Genomic DNA, 22213 nt, shown 5'->3' with positions numbered 1-22213 from the left:
GACAGAAAAGAGAGACAACAGAGAGAAAGATAGAGGCAAAGAAAGGGAGAGAAATGAGAAAGAAAATGGAGAAAGAAAAAGACAGAGTATGAAGAAATAGAGCAATACAGAGAAGGAGAGGAAGAGAAAAGTCAGAGACACAAAAAAGAGAAAGAAAGATAAAAGGCAAATAGAGAAACAACGAAAGAGAAAGAAAGATAGAGACAAAGAGACAAATAAAGAGAAAAAGGAAAAAAGAGTAAAAGGTAAACCCAAATAGTAAGAAAGAGAGAGCGAGAGAGAGATAGCAAGAAAAAAAGAAAGAGCACAAAAAAATACAAATACAAATAAAAAGAAAAATAGACAAAGGGAGAAAAGGGGGAGGGAGAGAGAAACAGATCGGGCGAAATAGAAAGGGAGAAGAGAGAGAGAGAGAGAGAGAGAGAGAGAGAGAGAGAGAGAGAGAGAGAGAGTTAAAAAAGTGAGTGACAAACAAAGAGACACAACGAAAGAGAAAGATAGAGGCAAAGAAAGGGAGAGAAATGAGAAAGAAAAGGGAGAAAGAAAGAGACAGAGTATGAAGAAATAGAGCAATACAGAGAAGAAGAGGAAGAGAAAAGTCAGAGACACAAAAAGAGAAAGAAAGAGAAATAAAAGGCAAATAGAGAAACAAAGAAAGAGAAAGACAGAGACAAAGAGACGAAGAAAAAGAAAAAGGAAAAAAGAGTAAAAGGTAAATACAAATAGTAAGAAAGAGAGGGACAAAGAGAGATAAACGGAGAGAGAGAGAGAGAGATAGCAAGAGAAAAAGAAAGAGCGCAAAAAATACAAATACAGATAAAAAGAAAAATAGACAAAGAGAAAAAAGGAAGAGACGAATAGAGAGAGGGGAGGTAGAGAGAAATAGATCAGGCGAGATAGAAAGGGAGAAGAAATAGAGAGAAAGAGAGAGAGAGGGAGTAAAAGTTAAAAAAGTGAGAGACAGAAAAGAGAGACAACAGAGAGAAAGATAGAGGCAAAGAAAGGGAGAGAAATGAGAAAGAAAATGGAGAAAGAAAGAGACAGAGTATGAAGAAATAGAGCAATACAGAGAAGAAGAGGAAGAGAAAAGTCAGAGACACAAAAAAGAGAAAGAAAGAGAGATAAAAGGCAAATAGAGAAACAAAGAAAGAGAAAGAAAGATAGAGACAAAGAGACAAATAAAGAGAAAAAGGAAAATAGAGTAAAAGGTAAATACAAATAGTAAGAAAGAGAGGGACAAAGAGAGATAAACGGAGAGAGAGAGAGAGATAGAAAGAGAAAAAGAAAGAGCGCAAAAAATACAAATATGGATAAAAAGAAAAATAGACAGAGAAAAGAAAGAGACGAATAGAGAGAGGGGGAGGTAGAGAGAAAACAGATCGGGCGAGATAGAAAGGGAGAAGAAATAAAGAAAGAGAGAGAGAGAGTAAAAGTTAAAAAAAGTGAGAGACAAAAGAAGAGAGACAACGAAAGAGAAATATAGAGGCAAAGAAAGGGAGAGAAATGAGAAAGAAAAGGGAGAAAAAAAGAGACGGAGTATGAAAATAGAGCAAGACAGAGAAGGAGAGGAAGAGAAAAGTCAGAGAGACAAAAAAGGGAAGGAAAGAGAGATAAAAGGCAAATAGAGAAACAAAGAAAGAGAAAGACAGAGACAAAGAGACGAAGAAAAAGAAAAAGGAAAAAAGAGTAAAAGGTAAATACAAATAGTAAGAAAGAGAGGGACAAAGAGAGATAAACGGAGAGAGAGAGAGAGAGATAGCAAGAGAAAAAGAAAGAGCGCAAAAAATACAAATACAGATAAAAAGAAAAATAGACAAAGAGAGAAAAGGAAGAGACGAATAGAGAGAGGGGGAGGTAGAGAGAAAACAGATCGGGCGAGATAGAAAGGGAGAAGAAATAGAGAGAAAGAGAGAGAGAGAGAGAGAGAGAGAGAGAGAGAGAGAGAGTAAAAGTTAAAAAAGTGAGAGACAAAAAAGAGAGACAACGAAAGAGAAAGATAGAGGCAAAGAAAGGGAGAGAAATGAGAAAGAAAAGGGAGAAAGAAAGAAACAGAGTATGAAGAAATAGAGCAAGACAGAAAAGGAAAGGAAGAAAAAAGTCAGAGAAAGATAAAAAAGAAAAGGAAAGTGAGATAAAAGGCAAATAGAGACACAAAGAAAGAGAAAGAAAGATAGAGACAAAGAAAGAGAAAAAGGAAAAAAGATTAAAAGGTAAATACAAATAGTAAGAAAGAGAGGGACAAAGAGAGATAAATGGAGAGAGAAAGAGAGATAGCAAGAGAAAAAGAAAGAGCGCAAAAAATACAAATACAGATAAAAAGAAAAATAGACAAAGAGAGAAAAGGAAGAGATGAATAGAGAGGGGGAGGTAGAGAGAAAACAGATCGGGCGAGATAGAAAGGGAAAAGAAATAGAGAGAGAGAAAGAAAGACAGGGAGAGAGAGAGAGAGAGAAAACAATTGTCTGAGGCACCTTTCTTTGTCAACATCAAGTCGACATATCTCAACCTGCAGCTTGTTTTTCTCTTGCGCTTCTCTGCGTGTTGTCTGGCGGGCCTGATCTGGCCCGCGGGCCGCCCGTTCGACACCCGGCCCTATGGGATCCAACCAACCCACCCACCAACATTCAATGAACGCATTTGTAACTTCCAAAGACAAAATAATCAGTTATCTTTTATCCATTCCACCCAAAAATCATGTAAAGGAAATCAGGAGAGTCGTACAGAATGATGAAAGGGTCAAACTACTAAGATGACACAAAAAAAAAAATTAAAACTCTCCCATTGTCCTTAAAGTACCTTTAATTAAAAGCATGAAAACGCAGCAACAGAACGCTAAACGATAAAAAACAGACAATAAAAGGAAAGATATCACAATTGGCTTTCTTCCTATACAGAACTTTATCTTTTATTTATAACAAAAAGTTATCAAATCAAATAAAATATCTCATCTCATCTCTCATCTCATTAGCTGCACCGCTTATCCTCAGTAGGGTCGCGGGGGTGCTGGAGCCCATCCCAGCAATCATCGGGCAGTGGGCAGGGGACACCCTGAACTGGTTGCCAGCCAATTGCAGGGCACACAGGGACAGACAACTCACTCGCTCAATGACACCTAGGGACAATTTGGACCGGCCAATTCACCTAAAACGCACGTTTTTGGAATGTGGGAGGAAACCGGAGTGCCCGGAGGAAACCCACGCAAGCACAGGGAGAACATACAAACTCCACACAGGAAGTCTGGAGCTGGATTTGAGCCCACGCAGGAGGTTCCTATGACTTGAACTGTGCCGCACATGCGCTAACCACTGCACCGCCGTGCTGCCCAAATAAAATATGTTCATTGTTTTTTTTTTGTTTTCATCGTTTCGTCATTCTAGTCAAACTAACCACGAAGGAAAGAAAAAAAGGGGGAAAAAAATGTCCATGTCCGTCCAAAAATGTCTTTAAATCGATCTCTGCCATTGACGGCTACACACGTCGCTGGCATCATTTCGTTCATTGATTTTGACGGCTAGGCACAGTTCTAAGGTCTTGGGAACCTCCTGTGTGGGTTCAAATCCAGCTACCGGACTTCCTGTGCGGAGTTTGTATGTTCTCCCCGTGCTTGCGTGGGTTTCCTCCGGGCACTCCGGTTTCCTCCCACATTCCAAAAACGTGCATTTTAGGTGAATTGGCCGGTCCAAATTGTCCCTAGGTGTGAATGAGCGAGCGAGTTGTCTGTCCTTGTGTGCCCTGCCATTGGCTGGCAACCAGTTCAGGGTGTCCCCTGCCCACTGCCCGATGATTGCTGGGATGGGCTCCGGCACCCCCGCGAGCCTACTGAGGAGAAGCGGTGCAGCTGATGAGATGAGATGAGCTGAGATTTTGACGGCTGTAGAAGTATTTGTCCCGGTGTAGACCAAAATAAGCACAGCACAAAATTGATGTGTCAATCATCAGTTGAATCGATTTCTATTGGCTTAAGTTATTCGGAGGTCAAGAGGCGGATCCTTTTTATCATTTACAGGCTGGCATAGGCTTAAGCTGTAAAACAAAGCCTGCAATTGGCCGAAAAAGATGAATGCGTATAGCACGTGGTTTGACGGCATACAGAAAGCATTTTTTTACTATTCTGTATTTGTAAATATTTTATTCTCCTGGATTTACTATCCTCACGGATATAAAAGGACCATGGTTGCACATTATTATTGAACACAACGACTTCGGTGAGCTACTCCGGCTATATATTTTCCCTGTATCTTGTTTCAGACTGAACTCGATGTTTCTGTGATAAGCGGTGCAGATAATGGATGGAATGGAGTGTCTATTTTTGAATTCAACTCAATTCCAAGTGTTTATTGTCATATGCACAGTAAAGTTGCGTGCGAAAAAGAAAATAGAAACTAAGGAATGGTTGGCATTTCTTGAAACCCAAGGACTTTAACCTTCCGAATGATGGAACGATGCATTTGAGTGACATCGTACGGACACCGCATCGCACGTGTTCTCGACACGTATTTGCGTCTTTGGGAATGTTAAGGGGGTAATAAGTTGGACTGAACCATCTGACTGTTTTGTCGACGTTCCCATTGTAGCGCCTTATAATCCGGTGCGTCTTATGTATGTCAAATATAGGACCAAAAGCTATTTTTTCGGGGTGCGCCCTATAACCCGGTGCGCCTTATAGTGCGGAAAATACGGTAATTAAAACATTCAAGGCAGTGTATTGATAAAATAATTTCTCACTTCTTTGGCTTTCTAACAAGTTCAGCAATTTCAAACACCGTCACCCGATACTGCGAGTATCAGATATCTAAGACCATGCCTATAGAGACATAATCGGCAACGACAAGTAAGAGGACGGTTTCGGATTTAACACCATGTTTGCCGGTTCTTGGGATTGAGCGTTTTTTTTCTGTACAAGGGAATCCCCCCCCCAAATCGACTAGCATTATAGCGGAAAACTTTCTCTTGTGCTAGTAACTTCGAGACTTTCAAAAGTCAAAAACTACCATGACCCCCGGCGCCTTCTCTTCCCCTTTTTTCCTATCATTGATTCTCTTTGTTAATAAATTGTGTGTCCTTTTTCAATCTGTCTGGTTCATTGATTCAATTATCTTGGGATTAGTAATGTCACGAGGTGGGACCGGACCGGAACGGAGGCAGGAGGCAGGAAGGGAGAACTCAGTTGCGTGACGATCAAAACTTTTATTTACCAAAATAAAAGTCGTCCAAAAACTCCGGGACAAAACAGAACAAAAACATGATTACACTCAGAATGGTCAGGTGCAGGTTTCCTCCGACTCAAACTAAACAGGACAGGGCATAACAGAACGGAAAAGGTGTAATGAGCTAACACCCGCAATACCCACAACCCAACCTTAAGTAGCAGCCACGCAATTAGCTGATCTGCTTCAGCTGGTGCCCAGGGGGCGGGGCAGACCGGTCGCCACGGCGACCATGACAAGTAATTCATATCAGAACTCAAAGAACTCAAAGTAATAACGTCTTTTAATTTTTCATCAGTGTGGGAAATTCTAGCATCCTGCAGAGAAAAAAAGCAACACCTAGAGCAGGGGTGTCAAACAGGCGGAGAAGTGCAAGAGAAAAATGAGCTGCAGGTTGAAATATATCCACTTGATGTTGCCAAAGCCAGGTGCCTCTCACAAACGCTGTACTTGTATCTCTCTCTCTCTCTTTCTCTCTCTCAACCCTCAATCTTCCTTCCACTCTTTATCTCTCTCTCTTTCACTCTCCCTGTCTCTCTTTTTCTCTTTCTTTGTTCCTCTTTGTCTCGGTATTTTTACCTTATTTCACTCTAACTTCCTTTTCTATCTATCTCTATCTCTCTCTCTTGCTTCCCCCTTCTCTCTTTCCTTCCTTCTCTTTTCTCTCCTCGTCTCTTTCTCTCTTTCTATTTCTGTTTGGATTTTGTTCTCCCTCTCTTTCTTTCTCCCTCTCTCACTATTTCTCCTTTTATCTATTTTGCTTCTCGCACTCTCTCTCTCTTTCTTTTCTCTCTCTCTCTCTCTCTCTCTCTTTCTCTCTCTTAACCTTCAATCTTCCTTCCACTCTTTATCTCTCTCTCTTTCACTATCCCTGTCTCTCTTTTTCTCTTTCTTTGTTCCTCTTTGTCTCGGTATTTTTACCTTATTTCACTCTAACTTCCTTTTCTATCTATCTCTATCTCTCTCTTGCTTCCCCCTTCCCTCTTTCCTTCCTTCTCTTTTCTCTCCTTGTCTCTTTCTCTCTTTCTATTTCTGTTTGGATTTTGTTCTCCCTCTCTTTCTTTCTCCCTCTCTCACTACTTCTCCTTTTATCTATTTTGCTTCTCATGCTCTCTCTCTCTTTCTTTACTCTCTCTCTCTCTCTCTCTCTCAACCTTCAAACCTCCTTCCATTCTTTATCTCTCTCTCTTTCACTATCCCTGTCTCTCTTTTTCTCTTTCTTTGTTCCTCTTTGTCTCGGTATTTTTACCTTATTTCACTCTAACTTCCTTTTCTATCTATCTCTATCTCTCTCTCTTGCTTCCCCCTTCTCTCTTTCTTTCCTTCTCTTTTCTCTCCTTGTCTCTTTCTCTCTTTCTATTTCTGTTTGGTTTTTGTTCTCCCTCTCTTTCTTTCTCCCTCTCTCGCTATTTCTCCTTTTATCTATTTTGCTTCTCACGCTCTCTCTCTCTCTTTCTTTTCTCTCTCTCTTTCTCCCTTTCTCTCTTTCTTTTTCCCACCCTTTTTACTATTCCCTCCCTCTCTTTCTCTTATTTTTTTCTCTCCTTTTTCGTTCTCTCTAATCTACTAGTCCGGCCCCCGAGAGAATGCTAAAACGAGTTTGACACCCCTGACCGTCAACGGCATTAAACGAAATTTTAGGACAAAAACGGACCTTTTCATCACATTTACGATGTCTAGTTTTCCGGCCAATCAGACGGCAAAGTCGCCGTAGGAGGCGGGGCAGAAGGCGGAGCTTCGGAGAAGGTCCATGCAGTTGACCAGGACGAGTGTTCCGGTGAGGTGCTTCCATCGTCTGGTGATGGGGTTCTTCATCTTGTCCAGGCCGGCGTGAAGCTCCTGGATCACGTCGCGGTAACTGTCGCCGACGTGAGAGGCCCAGGTCAGCAGGAAGTCGTACGCCGGTTTCCACATCGACTGATAAACATCGAGGAAAAACAATACAAACAACGGGGAAAAATAACTTAAATCGCGTTCTTGGATTCGAAAATTAGATAAAGTTTGAACATGCAAACTTAGAAGAGAAGGGAGGTCTGCATTGTGTTCCAAAAGGATAGATTGATTGGATTTTAAAGGGGACAGTGCGTAATATGTGACCACCAGATGTCGCTGTATTGTGCCGTGCAACTGAAAACGAGTGCTACAAAGCACAAAAAGTGTATACGGACAACAAAGACTCAAAGTCACCCAAAAGCAGTTTCTTTTCTCATTTCCTTTCTCCGGCGTTATGCAGCGAAATAAAAAAAAAAGGAAAGAAGAAAAGGAAAAAGGAAAGATAAAAGAGTGGAAAAAAAGAAAAGGAAAAGAAAAAATAAAAAAGAAGAAAAGATTAAAGGAAAAAAAACAGGAAATTGGAGAGCAAAGTGAAAAAAGCTCTGAATAAAAGAAAACAAAAAAAAAAGGGAAAAGAAAAACAGAAAACAGACAAAAAGGAGAAAACAATGAAAGAAGAAATAAAAACAGGAAAGTGGATTATTGTATTTTCCGGGCTAAAATTTGCTCCGAAGTCGTACTAGCCCAAAAAATGCATAATTAAGAAGGAAAAACTATATTGTCATGGTTGCCATGGTGCCCAATTGGCCCCGCCCATGTGGCGCCAGCTGCGGCTCGTTGACAGATCGGCTTCCCTTCTATTTAAGCTCAGTGCTCTCACTCTTCCTTTGTCAGTTCGTCAACAAACCTCTGCCCGGCAAGACGTGGGTTTTGACTCGGTCCTGTTTCCTGTTAGTATTTCCTGTCTGGTATTTTTCCCGTTTAGTGTTGTCCTGTTTAATATTATTTAATAGTTTTACTATGGGTTTCATTATCTTTGGCCTCTTCTGGTGTCACAAAAACCTGATACCGTAAAACAGGAAGGGTATATGATGGTTATATATTTACTCATTTACTACTTTTACTATGGGTTTCATAATTTTTGGTCTCTTCTGGTCACAAAAACCTGATGTGACAACACAGGCAGAGTGCATGATGGTTATATATTTACTCATTTACTACCATTACTAAAGGGCTTCATTCTTTTTAACTTCTTCCTAGGGTCACATATGGTTATCCCATATTTACCGATTTGTTTATTGGCTTCATTCTTTTTGGCCTCTTCCTGGTGTCACAAGACAAGCAGGGTCATGACACTTCAATCGTTTTACTATGGGTTTCATTATTTTTGGCCTCTTCTGGTCTCACAACAACCTGATGTTGCAACACAGGCAAGGTGCATGATGCATAGAGTAATATATTTGATTACTTCCTAGCATTACTATAGGCTTCATTATTGTTCACCTCTTCCTGGTGTCACACAAAATATAGGGTCCCCTATAGATATCACATATTTACTCATTTGTTGGTCGATTAGCTTTATTCTATTTAGCCTCTTCATGGAGTCAAGAGACATGCAGGGTGCATGTTGCAAACAGTTATGATATATGAACTCATTTTCTAGTATCAATAAAGCCTTTATTCTTTTGGCCTCTTCTTGGTGTCACACAAAATGTAGGGTCACATGTAGTTATATAATTACTCAATTGTTTGTCTATTGGCTTTATTCTTTTTGGCCTTTTCATGGCGTCCCAAGACATGCAGGGTTGCATGTAGTTATCATATATGAACTCATTTTTTAGTATTAGTAAAGCCTTTATTCTTTTGGCCTCTTCTTGGTGTCACAAGACGTGCAGGGTCACATATAGTTTTCATGTTGTAAGTAATTTACTTGTTTTATTATAGGCTTCATTATTTTTCACCTCTTCCTGGTGTCACACAAAATATAGGGTCGCATGTAGTTATTATATATTTTCCCATTTGTTTGTCTATTGGCTTTATTCTTTTTGGCCTTTTCATGGCGTCCCAAGACATGCAGGGTTGCATATAGTTATCATTTATGAACTCATTTTTTAGTATTGGTAAAGCCTTTATTCTTTGGGCCTCTTTTTGGTGTCACAGGACATGCAGGGTCACATATAGTTTTCATATAGTAAGTCATTTACTTGTTTTATTATAGGCTTCATTATTTTTCACCTCTTCCTGGTGTCACACAAAATGTAGGGTCGCATATGGTTATTATATATTTACCCATTTGTTTGTCTATGGGCTTTATTCTTTTTGGCCTTTTCATGGCGTCACAAGACATGCAGGGTTGCATATAGTTATCATATATGAACTCATTTATTAGTATTGGTAAAGCCTTTATTCTTTTGGCCTCTTCTTGGTGTCACAAGACGTGCAGGGTCACATATAGTTTTCATATAGTAAGTCATTTACTTGTTTTATTATAGGCTTCATTATTTTTCACCTCTTCCTGGTGTCACACAAAATGTAGGGTCGCATATAGTTATCATATATTTACCCATTTGTTTGTCTATTGGCTTTATTCTTTTTTGCCTTTTCATGGCGTCCCAAGACATGCAGGGTTGCATATAGTTATCATATATGAACTCATTTTTTAGTATTGGTAAAGCCTTTATTCTTTGGGCCTCTTTTTGGTATCACACAAAATGTAGGGTCACATATAGTTATATAATTACTCATTTGTTTGTCTATTGGCTTTATTCTTTGTGGCCTTTTCATGGCATCCCAAGACATGCAGGGTTGCATATAGTTATCATATATGAACTCATTTATTAGTATTAGTAAAGCCTTTATTCTTTTGGCCTCTTCTTGGTGTCACAAGACGTGCAGGGTCACATATAGTTTTAATATAGTAAGTCATTTACTTGTTTTATTATAGGCTTCATTACTTTTCACCTCTTCCTGGTGTCACACAAAATGTAGGGTTGCATATAGTTATCATATATTTACCCATTTGTTTGTCTATGGGCTTTATTCTTTTTGGCCTTTTCATGGCGTCCCAAGACATGCAGGGTTGCATATAGTTATCATATATGAACTCATTTATTAGTATTAATGAAGCCTTTATTCTTTTGGCCTCTTCTTGGTGTCAAAAGACGTGCAGGGTCACATATAGTTTTCATATAGTAAGTCATTTACTTGTTTTATTATAGGCTTCATTATGTTTCACCTCTTCCTGGTGTCACACAAAATGTAGGGTCATATATAGTTATATATTTACTCATTTGTTTGTCTATTGGCTTTATTCTTTTTGGCCTTTTCATGGCATCCCAAGACATGCAGGGTTGCATATAGTTTTCATATATGAACTCATTTTTTTAGTATTAGTAAAGCCTTTATTCTTTTGGCCTCTTCTTGGTGTATATTAACTTATTTAGTTGGGTTTTGTTTGTAGCCTTCATTCTTTTTGGCTTTTTCCTGGTATCACAAAACATGCAGGGTGCGTGAATGAATGTCAAGTAATACGAATAATGTTCACCTCATTGTCCAGCACGCCGCTTTTATCCCGATGCGGCGCCTCGTAAGCTTCCATCTGCTGCCTGGAGACCTTGGCCAGTTTTTGGGCCAGTTCCCTCCAGCGAGAGGCCACCTCCACTGCCGTGGTCAGAAGGACAAAGTCCACTAGCAGTCTGGCCACCAGACCCTGGCAGTCCATCTTCAGAAGGGCCTGATGGGGCACAAGGTCCGCTTAGTCCAGGGGTGCCAAACTCATTTTAACTTGGGGGCCACACCATAGAACAAACATTTTGTCGGGGGCCGGACTAGTAGATTAAAGAGTAAGAAAAAGAGAGATAAAGAAAAAAGAGAAAGAGGGAGGGAAAAGGAGAGAGGGCAGGACAAAGAAAGAAAAAGAGAGGAAGAGAGCGTGAGAAACAAAAGAGATAAAAAGCCGTGAGAGAGAGGGAAAAGAAAGGGGAGGAAGAAAGAAATTCAAAGAGAAATAGAAAGACAGAAGGAGAGAAAAGAGAAAAGAAAGCGCGAAGGGTATGAAGAGAGAAAGAGAAAAGAGAGAAAGAGAGAGAGAGGAAGAGAGAAAGAAAGAAAAAGAAATGCAAGTACAGTGTCTTTGTTCGAGGCACCTGGCTTTGGCAACATCAAGTTGACCTATTTCAACCTGCAGCTTGTTTTTCTCTTGCGCTTCTCTGAGTGTTGTCTCGCGGGCCGGATTCAATCCCTTAGCGGGCCTGATCCGGCCCGCGGGCCGCCTGTTCGACACCTGTGACCCAGACCCTCATCAGTTTAACTACAGGCGAACCACTTCACTGACAATGCTATAAAAAACACACTTTATACGGCGCTGAGACCCTTGGAGAAACGTGGAGCTATGTCAGGACCAGTGTTCCCTCTAAAATCTAGCCAGCGCACAAAAATCAGGGCTCAAAATGACTAATTAAGAAGCGAATTAAGTCAAAGTTACAGTGCATGAAGGTAAAAATACACGGGTTCCCCTGACGTTGTGTCCTAAATGCCGTATTTTGAAGTCGAGTCGAAGTAGAACGAAGTTGAGTAAAGTTAGTAGAGTTTGTCGAGAACCGGCTTCTTCGGCTCGGCTCACTAAAAGGAACGGGTCCTAAACGGCTCTTCAGGTTGGTTTTGCTTCTTTCATCCCAACATGACCAAATATCATGTAAAATTATGCACAAAATGACTTAAAGGAAGGGGGGAATAGAACAAAAAAGAAAAAAATACCAAAATGAAAAAGTAGTGAAAAACAAACAAAAGGAAGAGAAAAAAAGAAGGAAAATTTAAAAAAAAAAAGCCACAAAAAAGAAAAAGAAATGTAGGAAAAAAGTAAATAGAGAACAAAAAGAAAAAAGTAACAGCTCGGAAAAAATAAAAACACAATGGGATTTTTTTCAAAAGGAATTAAAAAAAAGTAGAAAAAAACACAGAAAAATGAAGAAAAAGTGTGTTGCATTCCAATAATTTCCAATGATATCAAGTGAATCTTGTTGCCAACATTGTACTTCTACTAAAAATGGGATTAAGTACAGTTCTGTATCTTACAACCGACGAAATAATCTCCCCAAAATGTTAATATTATGCAACAAAATATATCAGGAAATAAAAACAAATGGATATCTTGTGAAAGAATTGTAAGAAGAAACGACGTTTGTAGGCCATCGTACATGAGTCAATTCATTCAAAAGAGAAAAATCATTTTGCATTGCCGGAAACTCAGCAAATTGGTAAAAATGGCGGCGCCCTCTGTTGGCTGCGGCTGCATCGGCTCGCTACAACGGGTCAGGTGTATCGACATTTCGTTCTGTGTACATTGTTACAAAGAATGACAATACAAAGGAAATTATTATTATTATTATTATAAATGATAATGATTTAGTTGCCACACTTGGGATTGCTGTTGCTCACTGTTGTTTCAAGCGTTGCTCACCCACTTCGTGTGAACGCTCAGACCCGTAAGGAAAATTACAGGGAACATTGGTCAGGACCCTTCTACAGAACCCCAGTGGAGAGCGTATCATGGAGCAGTATGCTGGGAACATGACTGCAGACAGGAGAACATTAAAAAGAGTCATCAATATACCCTAAAATCATGGGCTGCTTCTGCCCAGTCTCGAAGAAATATAAGTGACTCCTCTCAGCCTGCTAGGCTAACGACTCTTTGATTTGCTGCTACAGGTCGCTTAATACAAAGACGAACAAGCTAGGAGACCGTTTCTTCCCCAGGGCCAACACCACCCTAAACAGCACTTAAATTGTGAAAAGAAATATAGAAAAATCTATATTTCGTTTTTCGACTTTTATTTTGGAAACAGGTTGCTGCTAATGTGATTGCATTATTTTCCATTGCACTATTTTTGTCATGAACTCATTTGGGATGGTGCAAAAGCTCATTGCTGAAGCACAGTTTAGTATAATATAACGGTAGTCCTTTACTAGGGCATGGTTTAGTACACTGAAAGGCAAGCAGCGAGGCAATATTATCCAGAACACCAGAGGCAAACAAACGTAATCCATTGGACAGGCGAAAGGTTTGACGATCCAGTAAATCCAAGCTGTAAGGTCGACAGTCTGTCAGGACCAGAACGGAAACAGGACCCAATTGCGTTACATTTCTCGATCCGGTGTTCGCAAGGTACGGGAAGCAAGTCGCTCTCTACTCGGATTGTGATCCGAACACGGAAGTGGATCTTCTGTAGCGAGCGATGGCGGTGTCGGGGATGGAAAAAATGGGTCAGTAGTCGGCACAGGAGAGCAAAAACGTGGTCGGGGTCAGAAACAGGTCGTTAGCCGGGACTCGGTCGGGATAAAAAACAGGTCGTAACTGGAGACAGACGGGAGCAAAATCGGGACAGGTGGGAGTCAGGGTTGAAAAAGGCCTGCCTAGTATACACTGAGGTTCGCAGACGGACTGACCAAAGGGGACAGAGAGGAGTGGGTTTAAATAGGGACAGGCAGCCAATCAGAGTCCGAGGCAGGTGATTCACATCAATAATCATGACTCAGTCGATAGTTCATGGGGCGATACTGGAAGATCAGGCAAGGGTTTGGTACACTGGATAACCATGGGTTGTAACGTGACGAGAAAAACAACGAACTAACAAGGAACCAAGGAGAATGGTACTGCAAAAGAAAAAAGGAAAAGTGATAACGGGAAAAATACGGTGGGAAATCAAGACGAGCGATGGCATCTTTAAACTTTTTTGATCTCATGGAACTCTTTTAAGTCTTTTTCTGGAGTGCAGTGTTCTGGTTTGCCCGCGTCTCTAGGGACGCATCGTCTCAAATCGACGTGCGTCCCCGGGACGCAACTTTTTTGACACAAAATTGTCATTATTACTCGATTACTTTTTTTTTTAACAAAGATTTACCGCACTCCAAACTTTTCGTCAGGCAGATCCGCCATTGTTGTTTTGGTCTCGCGGTTCGAGTTTTCGCCTGCACGTCGATCTCGGCAAACGAGATCTCGTCGGTCCGTCTCTTTTTAGAGAACCGGCTTTTTCGGCTCAACTCATTAAAGAGAGCCGGCTCTCAAACGGCTCACTTGCTTTGATGCATTATGTTACGAACTATTATGTTGCATAAAGAAGTTAAGAAAAAATATAAAAGGAGAAAATTTAAAAAGACAGGTTTGTGGTTATCCCTTTAATCGGTATATTACCAACAATAATTTAATGCAGAAAATGAATTCATAATTTGAATAAGAAAATGTATTATTCTACTTCATTCTATTTGCATGTATTTTTTCCTTCTACAGTGAACGTCCAAGCGACTTCATTTTTGAAGTTTTTATCATAATAAACCTCATTCATGTCGAGCAAGACAGTATTAGGTGAAAATCGACACAAAATTGGTCATTTATTTAGTGTCAGTAATAAGTCGAAACATAATGCAGAAAGTGATAACAACGGCAATAATTCCGGCACGAAAAAACGGCGGAGAAATTCTTCGGAAGATCGCGGATGTCATGATTACCGAAGTGGAGCCACCTGGGGTAATCATCTGACGCGCTTCCTGATTGGTTTATGTTCCCTTTTTAAGCACGCTACGCCGAGACCTCGTCGTCTGAGGATTACTTCTGTACCCCGTATGACTCTCCCGATTACCTGTGCCTTCTTGTTTACCTGATTCTGCCTGCCTGCCTCCGATCCGACCTGCTTCCGTCCCACGCTACGATCTTCTCTCCAGTCCCGGTAAACTCGACCTGCTTCCGCCCCACGCTACGATTGGCTACGTGTTCCGAAGTTGTCTTCACGGCGTTGCTGCTGACGTTCGACGGTCATCGCGTCTCCCGCTAACCCTGTACGCTTCCCCAAATAAAGACTTGTAACGAACGCTCTGGGGTCCCCTGCTCTGTTCTGGTCCCCCTGACAGCGGAGGCAAGGAAAACACGTGTGTTGAAGCGAACGATTCGACAAAAGATAATAAACAAAAGAATACTCCTAGCAAGAAAAGGACTTTACCAATAAACTGTGATGATTCAAACTGAATGAATATATAGATTTATATTCTATATTTGTCGCCGATTTACAATTTCAACCTGGATAACACAAATTTTGGGGACCCATAAATCTCTGTTGGGACCCATAGATTTTTGAGCATGCGAGTCCCCGGGACCCATCACTTTTCACAGCTCAAATGAACACTGGGAGTGCCACATATATTTTCGCTGAAAACGTTTACGACGGGGCAACAGTTCTAAGGTCTTGGGAACCTCCTGTGTGGGTTCAAATCCAGCTACCGGACTTCCTGTGCGGAGTTTGTATGTTCTCCCCGTGCTTGCGTGGGTTTCCTCCGGGCACTCCGGTTTCCTCCCACATTCCAAAGACATGCATTTCAGGTGGATTTGACGGTCCAAATTGTCCCTAGGTGTGATTGAGCGAACGAGTTGTCTGTCCCTGTGTGCCCTGCCATTGGCTGGCAACCAGTTCAGGGTGTCCCCTGCCCACTGCCCGATGATTGCTGGGATGGGCTCCAGCCCCCCCGCGACCCTACTGAGGATAAGCGGCGCAGCTAATGAGATGAGATGAGACGTTTACGACGCTGTTAGCAATGAACAAAGAAATCCCAGTTCTATTTTGTTTTGGTCAATTTGTTACTTTGTTCCTAGGTTTCGTTGTCTTACGCCATCACTTTCGGAGCGCGTCTTCCTCGGTTCCCGTTTACTTTATCTCGTCTCCGTCCCGGGAATCGTGACTAAACGAACCCTCTTCAAACGCTCGTTCCATTATCTGCCGACCGAAGGCTCGCTTCTAAAATTAGCCCGACAAACGCGCGATGAGCTAGCATGCAACGGAGAGGCTTTGTTTTGGGTTCTCGTGTCCTTTAAGACGGAAGGGATTGAAGGTTTTACGAGAAACAGAAAACCACTTCGGGAGATCAAAATTAGCATTAACGTCACCATTCATCCCACCGAGATTAACGGAAAAAATAACTCGATGCTAGCTATAAATTGTCATGCTAGGTTTGAAAAAGACAGTGAACAAAGAAATGTTGTGTCTTGTCTGTTCAACACATTAACGTTCCAGTAAAACAGGGTTGGGTAGGATTACTTTAACTGGATTACTTTCAATGACTTTTGGATTACTCCAATATATATCCTCACTGCAAAATGTGGACCTGGAGTGCCACGTACAATTTCGTTGTCACAACATATCCCATGTTGTAACAATGACAATAAAGGTATATTCTATTCTATTCTATTCTATTCTATTCTATTCTATTCTATAGCAAATACGCTAATAAAAGTCAAAAGAAACTAAATATGAATAAAATACTTCAAAAATACTTCTACAGAAATACTACAAAAAACTACTAGAGGAGTACTCCAGTCCACAAATACTATTATACAAATATTATGACATAAAGACTACAAAAATACAACAGAAATACTACAAAAATACAACTACAAAAAAACTACACATACTACAGAAAGATTATGATGGATATACTACAACAATACTACGGTAATACAATAATACTATTACAGAAAAATTACAAAAATAGTAAGCCAGGAGAGAAAGCTTACCACGTGTTGTGAGTCATCATTTGATTCATATTCATATCAAAAATACTTCTACAGAAATACAAACAACTACTAGAGGAGTACTACAGTACACAAATACGACTATATAACTATCGTGACATATATACTACAAAACAGAAATATTACAAAAATACTACATATACTACACAAATGTATTATGGAGATACTACAAAAATACTACAGTCATACAAAAATACTATTACAAAAATATTTCAAAAATAGTAAAGAAACACGATACAAGTACTGCTATGACAATAGTTCAGAATTCTAAAGAAATACTTCAAAAATACTTCTACAGAAATACTACAAAAAACTACTAGAGGAGTACTCCAGTCCACAAATACTATTATACAAATATTATGACATAAATAATACAAAAATACAACTACAAAAAAACTACACATACTACAGAAAGATTATGATGGATATACTACAACAATACTATGGTAATACAATAATACTATTACAGAAAAATTACAAAAATAGTAAGCCAGGAGAGAAAGCTTACCACGTGTTGTGAGTCATCATTTGATTCATATTCATATCAAAAATACTTCTACAGAAATACTACAAAAAACTACTAGAGGAGTACTCCAGTCCACAAATACTATTATACAAATATTATGACATAAATAATACAAAAATACAACAGAAATACTACAAAAATACAACTACAAAAAAACTACACATACTACAGAAAAATTATGATGGATATACTACAAAAATACTACAGTAATATAATACTATTACAGAAAAATTACAAAAATGGTAAGCCAGGAGAGAAAGCTTACCACGTGTTGTGAGTCATCATTTGATACCTATTGAGTTTCTTTTGTCTTTTATTAGCATATTTGGTATTGGAGTAATCCAAAAGTCATTGAAAGTAATCAAGTTAAAGTAACCCTACCCAACCCTGGTTCTGACTCTGTCCTGTTTTCCTGTTGGTATTTCCAGTCCGGTAGTGTTCCCGTTTATTGTTGTCCTGTTTAATATCGATTTACAGTTTTGTTCCCGTCTATTTTTGTCCTGTTCATTATTCTCTCCAGTTTTTGTTCCCGTCTTGTTGGTCCTGTTTATTTTGATATCCTGTATCATTATCAATCCTGTCTGTCCGTCCTGTCCGGTATCGACCCCATCCGTCCGATATCTACTCGGGCAGTTAGTATCGATCTCGTCGGCCTCTGGCTTCCTATCATTTCACACCAGACTGGCGCCTAACGTGCATGACTCCCCATTTCCCGTAAAATAAAAGGCTTGTGTGAGAAGGTCACGCGTTTGGGTCCTGATCCTTTTCTGGTCCTTGACATACAAATGATCCATTCTCAGTCAGTGTACATGTTATTGTTAAACATCATTGATTTTTATTTTAGTTATAGATCATAATGAAACATTCCCTACAGAAAACATGAATCTGAATTGTGTCCAGGAACGTGATTCTTCGAAGTCCATACTGTCAAGACCAGAACGGAGACAGGACCCACTTGCGTTGCGTTTCTCTCAAGTTTTATTGGAAGAGAGAGAAAGGGTTGCGCCCACGATCCAGTGATTGCTGGACGCGGGAAGCAGGTCGCTCTGATACTCGAATTGTGCTCCCAACGCGGAAGTGGATCTTCTGTGGCGAGCGATGGCGGTGTCGGGAACGGAAAAACGGGTCAGTAGCCGGGACAGGAGAGCAAGACATGGTCGGGGTTGGAAACGAGTCGTAAGCCAGAATAGGAGAGAAGACGTGGTCGGTGACAAAAAGAGATTGAAAGCCGGGACAGGAGAGTATACGTGGTCAGGACCAAAAACGGGTCGAAGCCGAGAACAGACGGGAGCAAAACACGGGACAGGTAGGATTCAGGGTCGAAAAAGGCTTGACTAGTGTTAACTGAGGTTCGCAGACGGACTGACAAAAGGGGACAGACAGGACTGGGTACAAATACAGATCAGGAGCCAATCAGAGCCCGCGGGTACAGTTGAGTCACATCAGTAATCATGACACATACTTGAATTGTGCCCAGTTCGGAATTCAAACTACAGCATTTTCCGCACTATAGGACGCACTGGGTTATAGGGCGCACCCCAAAAAAATAGTTTTTGGTCCTATATTTTCCATACATAAGGCGCACTGGATTATAAGGCGCTACAATGGGAACGTGGACAAAACAGTCAGATAGTTCAGTCCAACTTATTACCCCCTTAACATTCCCAAAGCTCGCAAAGACGCAAATACGGATGTGGTGTCCGTACGATGTAACTCAAATGCATCGTTCCATCATTCGGAAGGTTAAAGTCTTGGGATTCAAGAAATGCCAACCATTCCTTAGTTTCTATTTTCTTTTTCGCTCGCAACTTTACTGTGCATATGACAATAAACACTAGGAATTGAGTTTAATTTAAAAAAAGACCCCTCACAGAAACTTCGATATCACTCTGAAACAAGATACTGGGAAAATATATAGCCGGAGTAGCTCACCGAAGTCGTTGTGTTCAATAATAATGTGCAACCATGGTCCTTTTATATCCGTGAGGATAGTAAATCTAGGAGAATAAAAAATTTACAAATACAGTATAGTAAAAAATGCTTTCTGTATGCCGTCAACCACGTGCTATACACATTCATCTTTTTTGGCCAATTGCAGGCTTTGTTTTGCCCCTTTAGCCTATGCTAGCCTGTAAATGATAAAAAGGATCCGCTCTCTTTACCTCAGAATAACTTTAGCCAATAGTGATTGATTCAACTGATGATTGGCACATCTTTTTCGGCCAATTGCAGGCTTTGTTTTGCCCCTTTAGCCTATGCGAGCCTGTAAATGATAAAAAGGATCCGCCCCCTTTACCTCCGAATAACTTTAGCCGATAGCGATCGATTCAAATGATGATTGACACATTGGTCAGCCAATGAAACGCCGGTATATAAATCCCAGCATACACCGCGGACGACTTCGCCTTCGGGGGAAAATCGAGTCGGCGGCTGTTTTGCATTAGTTGCAAGACTTTGCGACTTAATATTGATCCATATATAAGGCGCACTGTATTATAAGGCGCATGGTCAGCTTTTGAAAAAAATTAAGACTTTTAGGTGCGCCTTATAGTGGGGAAAATACGGTACATTTAAAACTTCTGCTCGGATCAGTATAGTATCAGAAATGAAGGACGCTACCAACAAGAAAGAAACGATCTACGAATTTTTGTTGCAGGTGTTTCAGAGCGAGGTCCTGTTAATACACGCTTATAAGCTGTAACCCTATCAGGTGCTTGAAGAGATCTGCAGTGTCGGATGACGTTCCAGTCCACCGGCTCAGGTTTCACTTGAGAACCCGAGTCCCGGGAAACAAAGAAAGATCATGACGATTTTTATAATATTTTGAAGCTGTGAGTGGAACCAAATGCAGGAGGAGGAATAGCGGCCGGTGTGGTCAAAAGAGGATGCTAGTTTAGAACAAATCCACGGAACAGAGTACCAAACAAGTTGTCATGATTGCTGATTGGGGCACGTGCGAATGCCCCGTTGGCGCCAACAGCCCTAGTCGCTGATTGGCTCCCTGACCCTCTTCAAACCCCCGTCTTCCAAGAGGAAGCTGTCAGACCGTCCTGCGAACCTATGCTTTCAGCTAGGCAAGCTCTGCACTATCCGACATTCTCCTGCCCTGCTTTCTCCTTACCAAACTGTTTCTGGACCCGTTTCTGCCCTGCTCTTCCGTCCCAGCCATCGACCTGTTTTGCCCCGTTTCCTGCCTGATACCTGTTCCTGACCTCTTTTCTGGACTCATTACTGCCCTTGCTCCTCCGTCCCGGCCATCGACCTGTTTTCCCGCCGCCTACGACTATCCTCGCTCGACACGGAAGAGCCACTTCCGTGTTCCTGCCACCAACTACTCGTGTCCGACGATCATCGGATCGTGGAGGCAAAGCACTGCTCTCTCTTTATCAATAAAACTGAGTAAAACGAAAGCTATTGGGTCCTGTCTCCGTTTCTGGCTTGTGACACAAGTGAGCACAGAACTGACAAAATGTTCAAACCATTAAAAAAGTAAGAACCGAATCGTCTACCTGGTCGAAGTGGTCATTATAAAAGCCAGGGATATGAAAACAGGAATGAAAACAGGTCTGGGGAAATTGGATGCAAGTGTGCGCAGTTCTACCACCCCTCCAACCTCCGGTTGACGCCCCCTAAGGTAGCATGTAAGATCCTGACGTTACCCCCTCCTCAAGTGCCAGGTGCCAGTTGGCCCAAAAACAAAACAACAAACATACTGTTCCGAGCATGAGGGCAAAAGGGACAACATAGGCTGTAGCAGACAGACCTTCTCTACAAAAACAGTGGACGGGTGCCATCAAGAGTCCTTTGCAACTGGAACAGGGAACATGGGTGGCTAAAGGACCATCACTACTAAAACTCATGGTTGCCATGGCGCCCATTTGGCCCCGCCCGTGTGGCAGCAGCTGCAGCTTGTTGACGGATTGGCTCCCTGTCAGTATTTAAACTCGGTCCTGTCAGTCCCCTTTTGTCGGTCCGTCTGCAAATCTCTGTTTTTACACGGCAAGCCCTTTTTTCACCTGTCCTGTTTTTTGCTCCTGTTTGTCTCCCGTTACGATCTGTTTTGATCTCGACCACGTCTACTCTCCTCTCCTGGCTTTCGACTTGTTTCCGATCCCGTTTACGTTTTTGCTCTTCTACTAAACCGTTTTTTTCCGTTCCTGACACCGCCATCGCTCGCCAGTCCCACTTCCGCGTTCAGAGCGATCTGCTCTCTGTGACCAGCGATCACCAGATCGTGTGTGCAATCATTTCCCTTCTTCCCAATAAAACCTTGAGAAACGTTACGCGAGTGGGTCCTGTTTCCGTACTGGTCTTGACAAAAACAGGGTACAGGATTGGTTAAAGGACCTTTTCCTTGCCACCAGAACAGGGACAAGAAGTAGTAGTGGGACCTTATCCTTGCTGCTTTAACAGGACACAAAACGGGGACCTATGCCCAGCTGTCCAGAACAGGGACAAGAAAAAGCCCAGGGACCTTCTCCTAACTCCCAGAACAAGGAACAGAATGGCCAAGGGACCAAGTCCTCGCCGCCACAACAAGGGCACCTGAAGGACCTTCTCCTTGCTACCGTAACAGGGACTAGATACAGCTGGGGGAGTTTCTCTTCGCCACTGCAACAGAGACCAGAAATGGTCGTGGGACCTTTGCCTTATGTCCAGGACAGGGACCAGAAGCCGTCACGGGACTTGCTAGTTGTCCCTTAAAACAGGGACCAAAAACACCCGAAGGACCTACGCCCTGCTTTCCAGAACAAGGACAAGAAAAAGCCAAGGGACCAGAAATGGCCAAGGGACCATGCCCTTGCCGCCAGAACAGGGGCAGCTGAAGGACCTTCTCCTTGCAACCGGAACAGGAACTAGATACAGCTGGGGGAGCTTCTTTTCGCCACTGCAACAGAGACCAGAAATGGTCGTGGGACCTTTGCCTTATGTCCAGGACAGGGACCAGAAGCGGTCATGGGTCTTGCGAGTTGCCTTTTAAAACGGGGACCAAAAACATCCGAACGACCTACGCCCTGCTCTCCAGATCTGGGACGAGAAAAAAACAAGGGACCTTCTCCTAACCCCCAGAACAGGGACCAGAAATGGCCAAGGAACCATGTCCTCGCCGCCAGAACAAGGGCAGCTGAAGGA

At 41.7% G+C, this 22213-nt stretch overlaps 1 protein-coding gene across 2 annotated transcripts in view; it reads right to left on the bottom strand.

The window, feature by feature from the left end:
* Window positions 1-22213, bottom strand: part of LOC148368585 (SH3 domain-binding protein 4-A-like) — a 39810-nt gene that overhangs the window by 1012 nt on the left and 16585 nt on the right. Inside the window, exons 4-5 of one of the 2 annotated variants that reach the window (XM_088330561.1) lie at window positions 10525-10713; window positions 6862-7124 (exon numbers count right to left, since the gene is read on the bottom strand). In XM_088330561.1, coding sequence (XP_088186687.1) covers window positions 6900-7124; window positions 10525-10713 — 414 coding nt within the window. In that variant the 3' untranslated portion in view covers window positions 6862-6899. Of the gene's footprint in view, window positions 1-6754; window positions 7125-10524; window positions 10714-22213 lie in introns of those variants that run through there. The other variant, XM_088330560.1, reaches the window with a different exon arrangement.

This window comes from Urocampus carinirostris, chromosome 3, assembly GCF_059441175.1.
Source record: "Urocampus carinirostris isolate Australia breed hairy pipefish chromosome 3, RoL_Ucar_1.0, whole genome shotgun sequence".
NCBI classification, from domain to species: Eukaryota; Metazoa; Chordata; class Actinopteri; order Syngnathiformes; family Syngnathidae; genus Urocampus; species Urocampus carinirostris.
The sequence above is the reverse complement of the archived record's forward strand: the minus strand, read 5'-3'. Positions and strand labels throughout refer to the sequence as shown.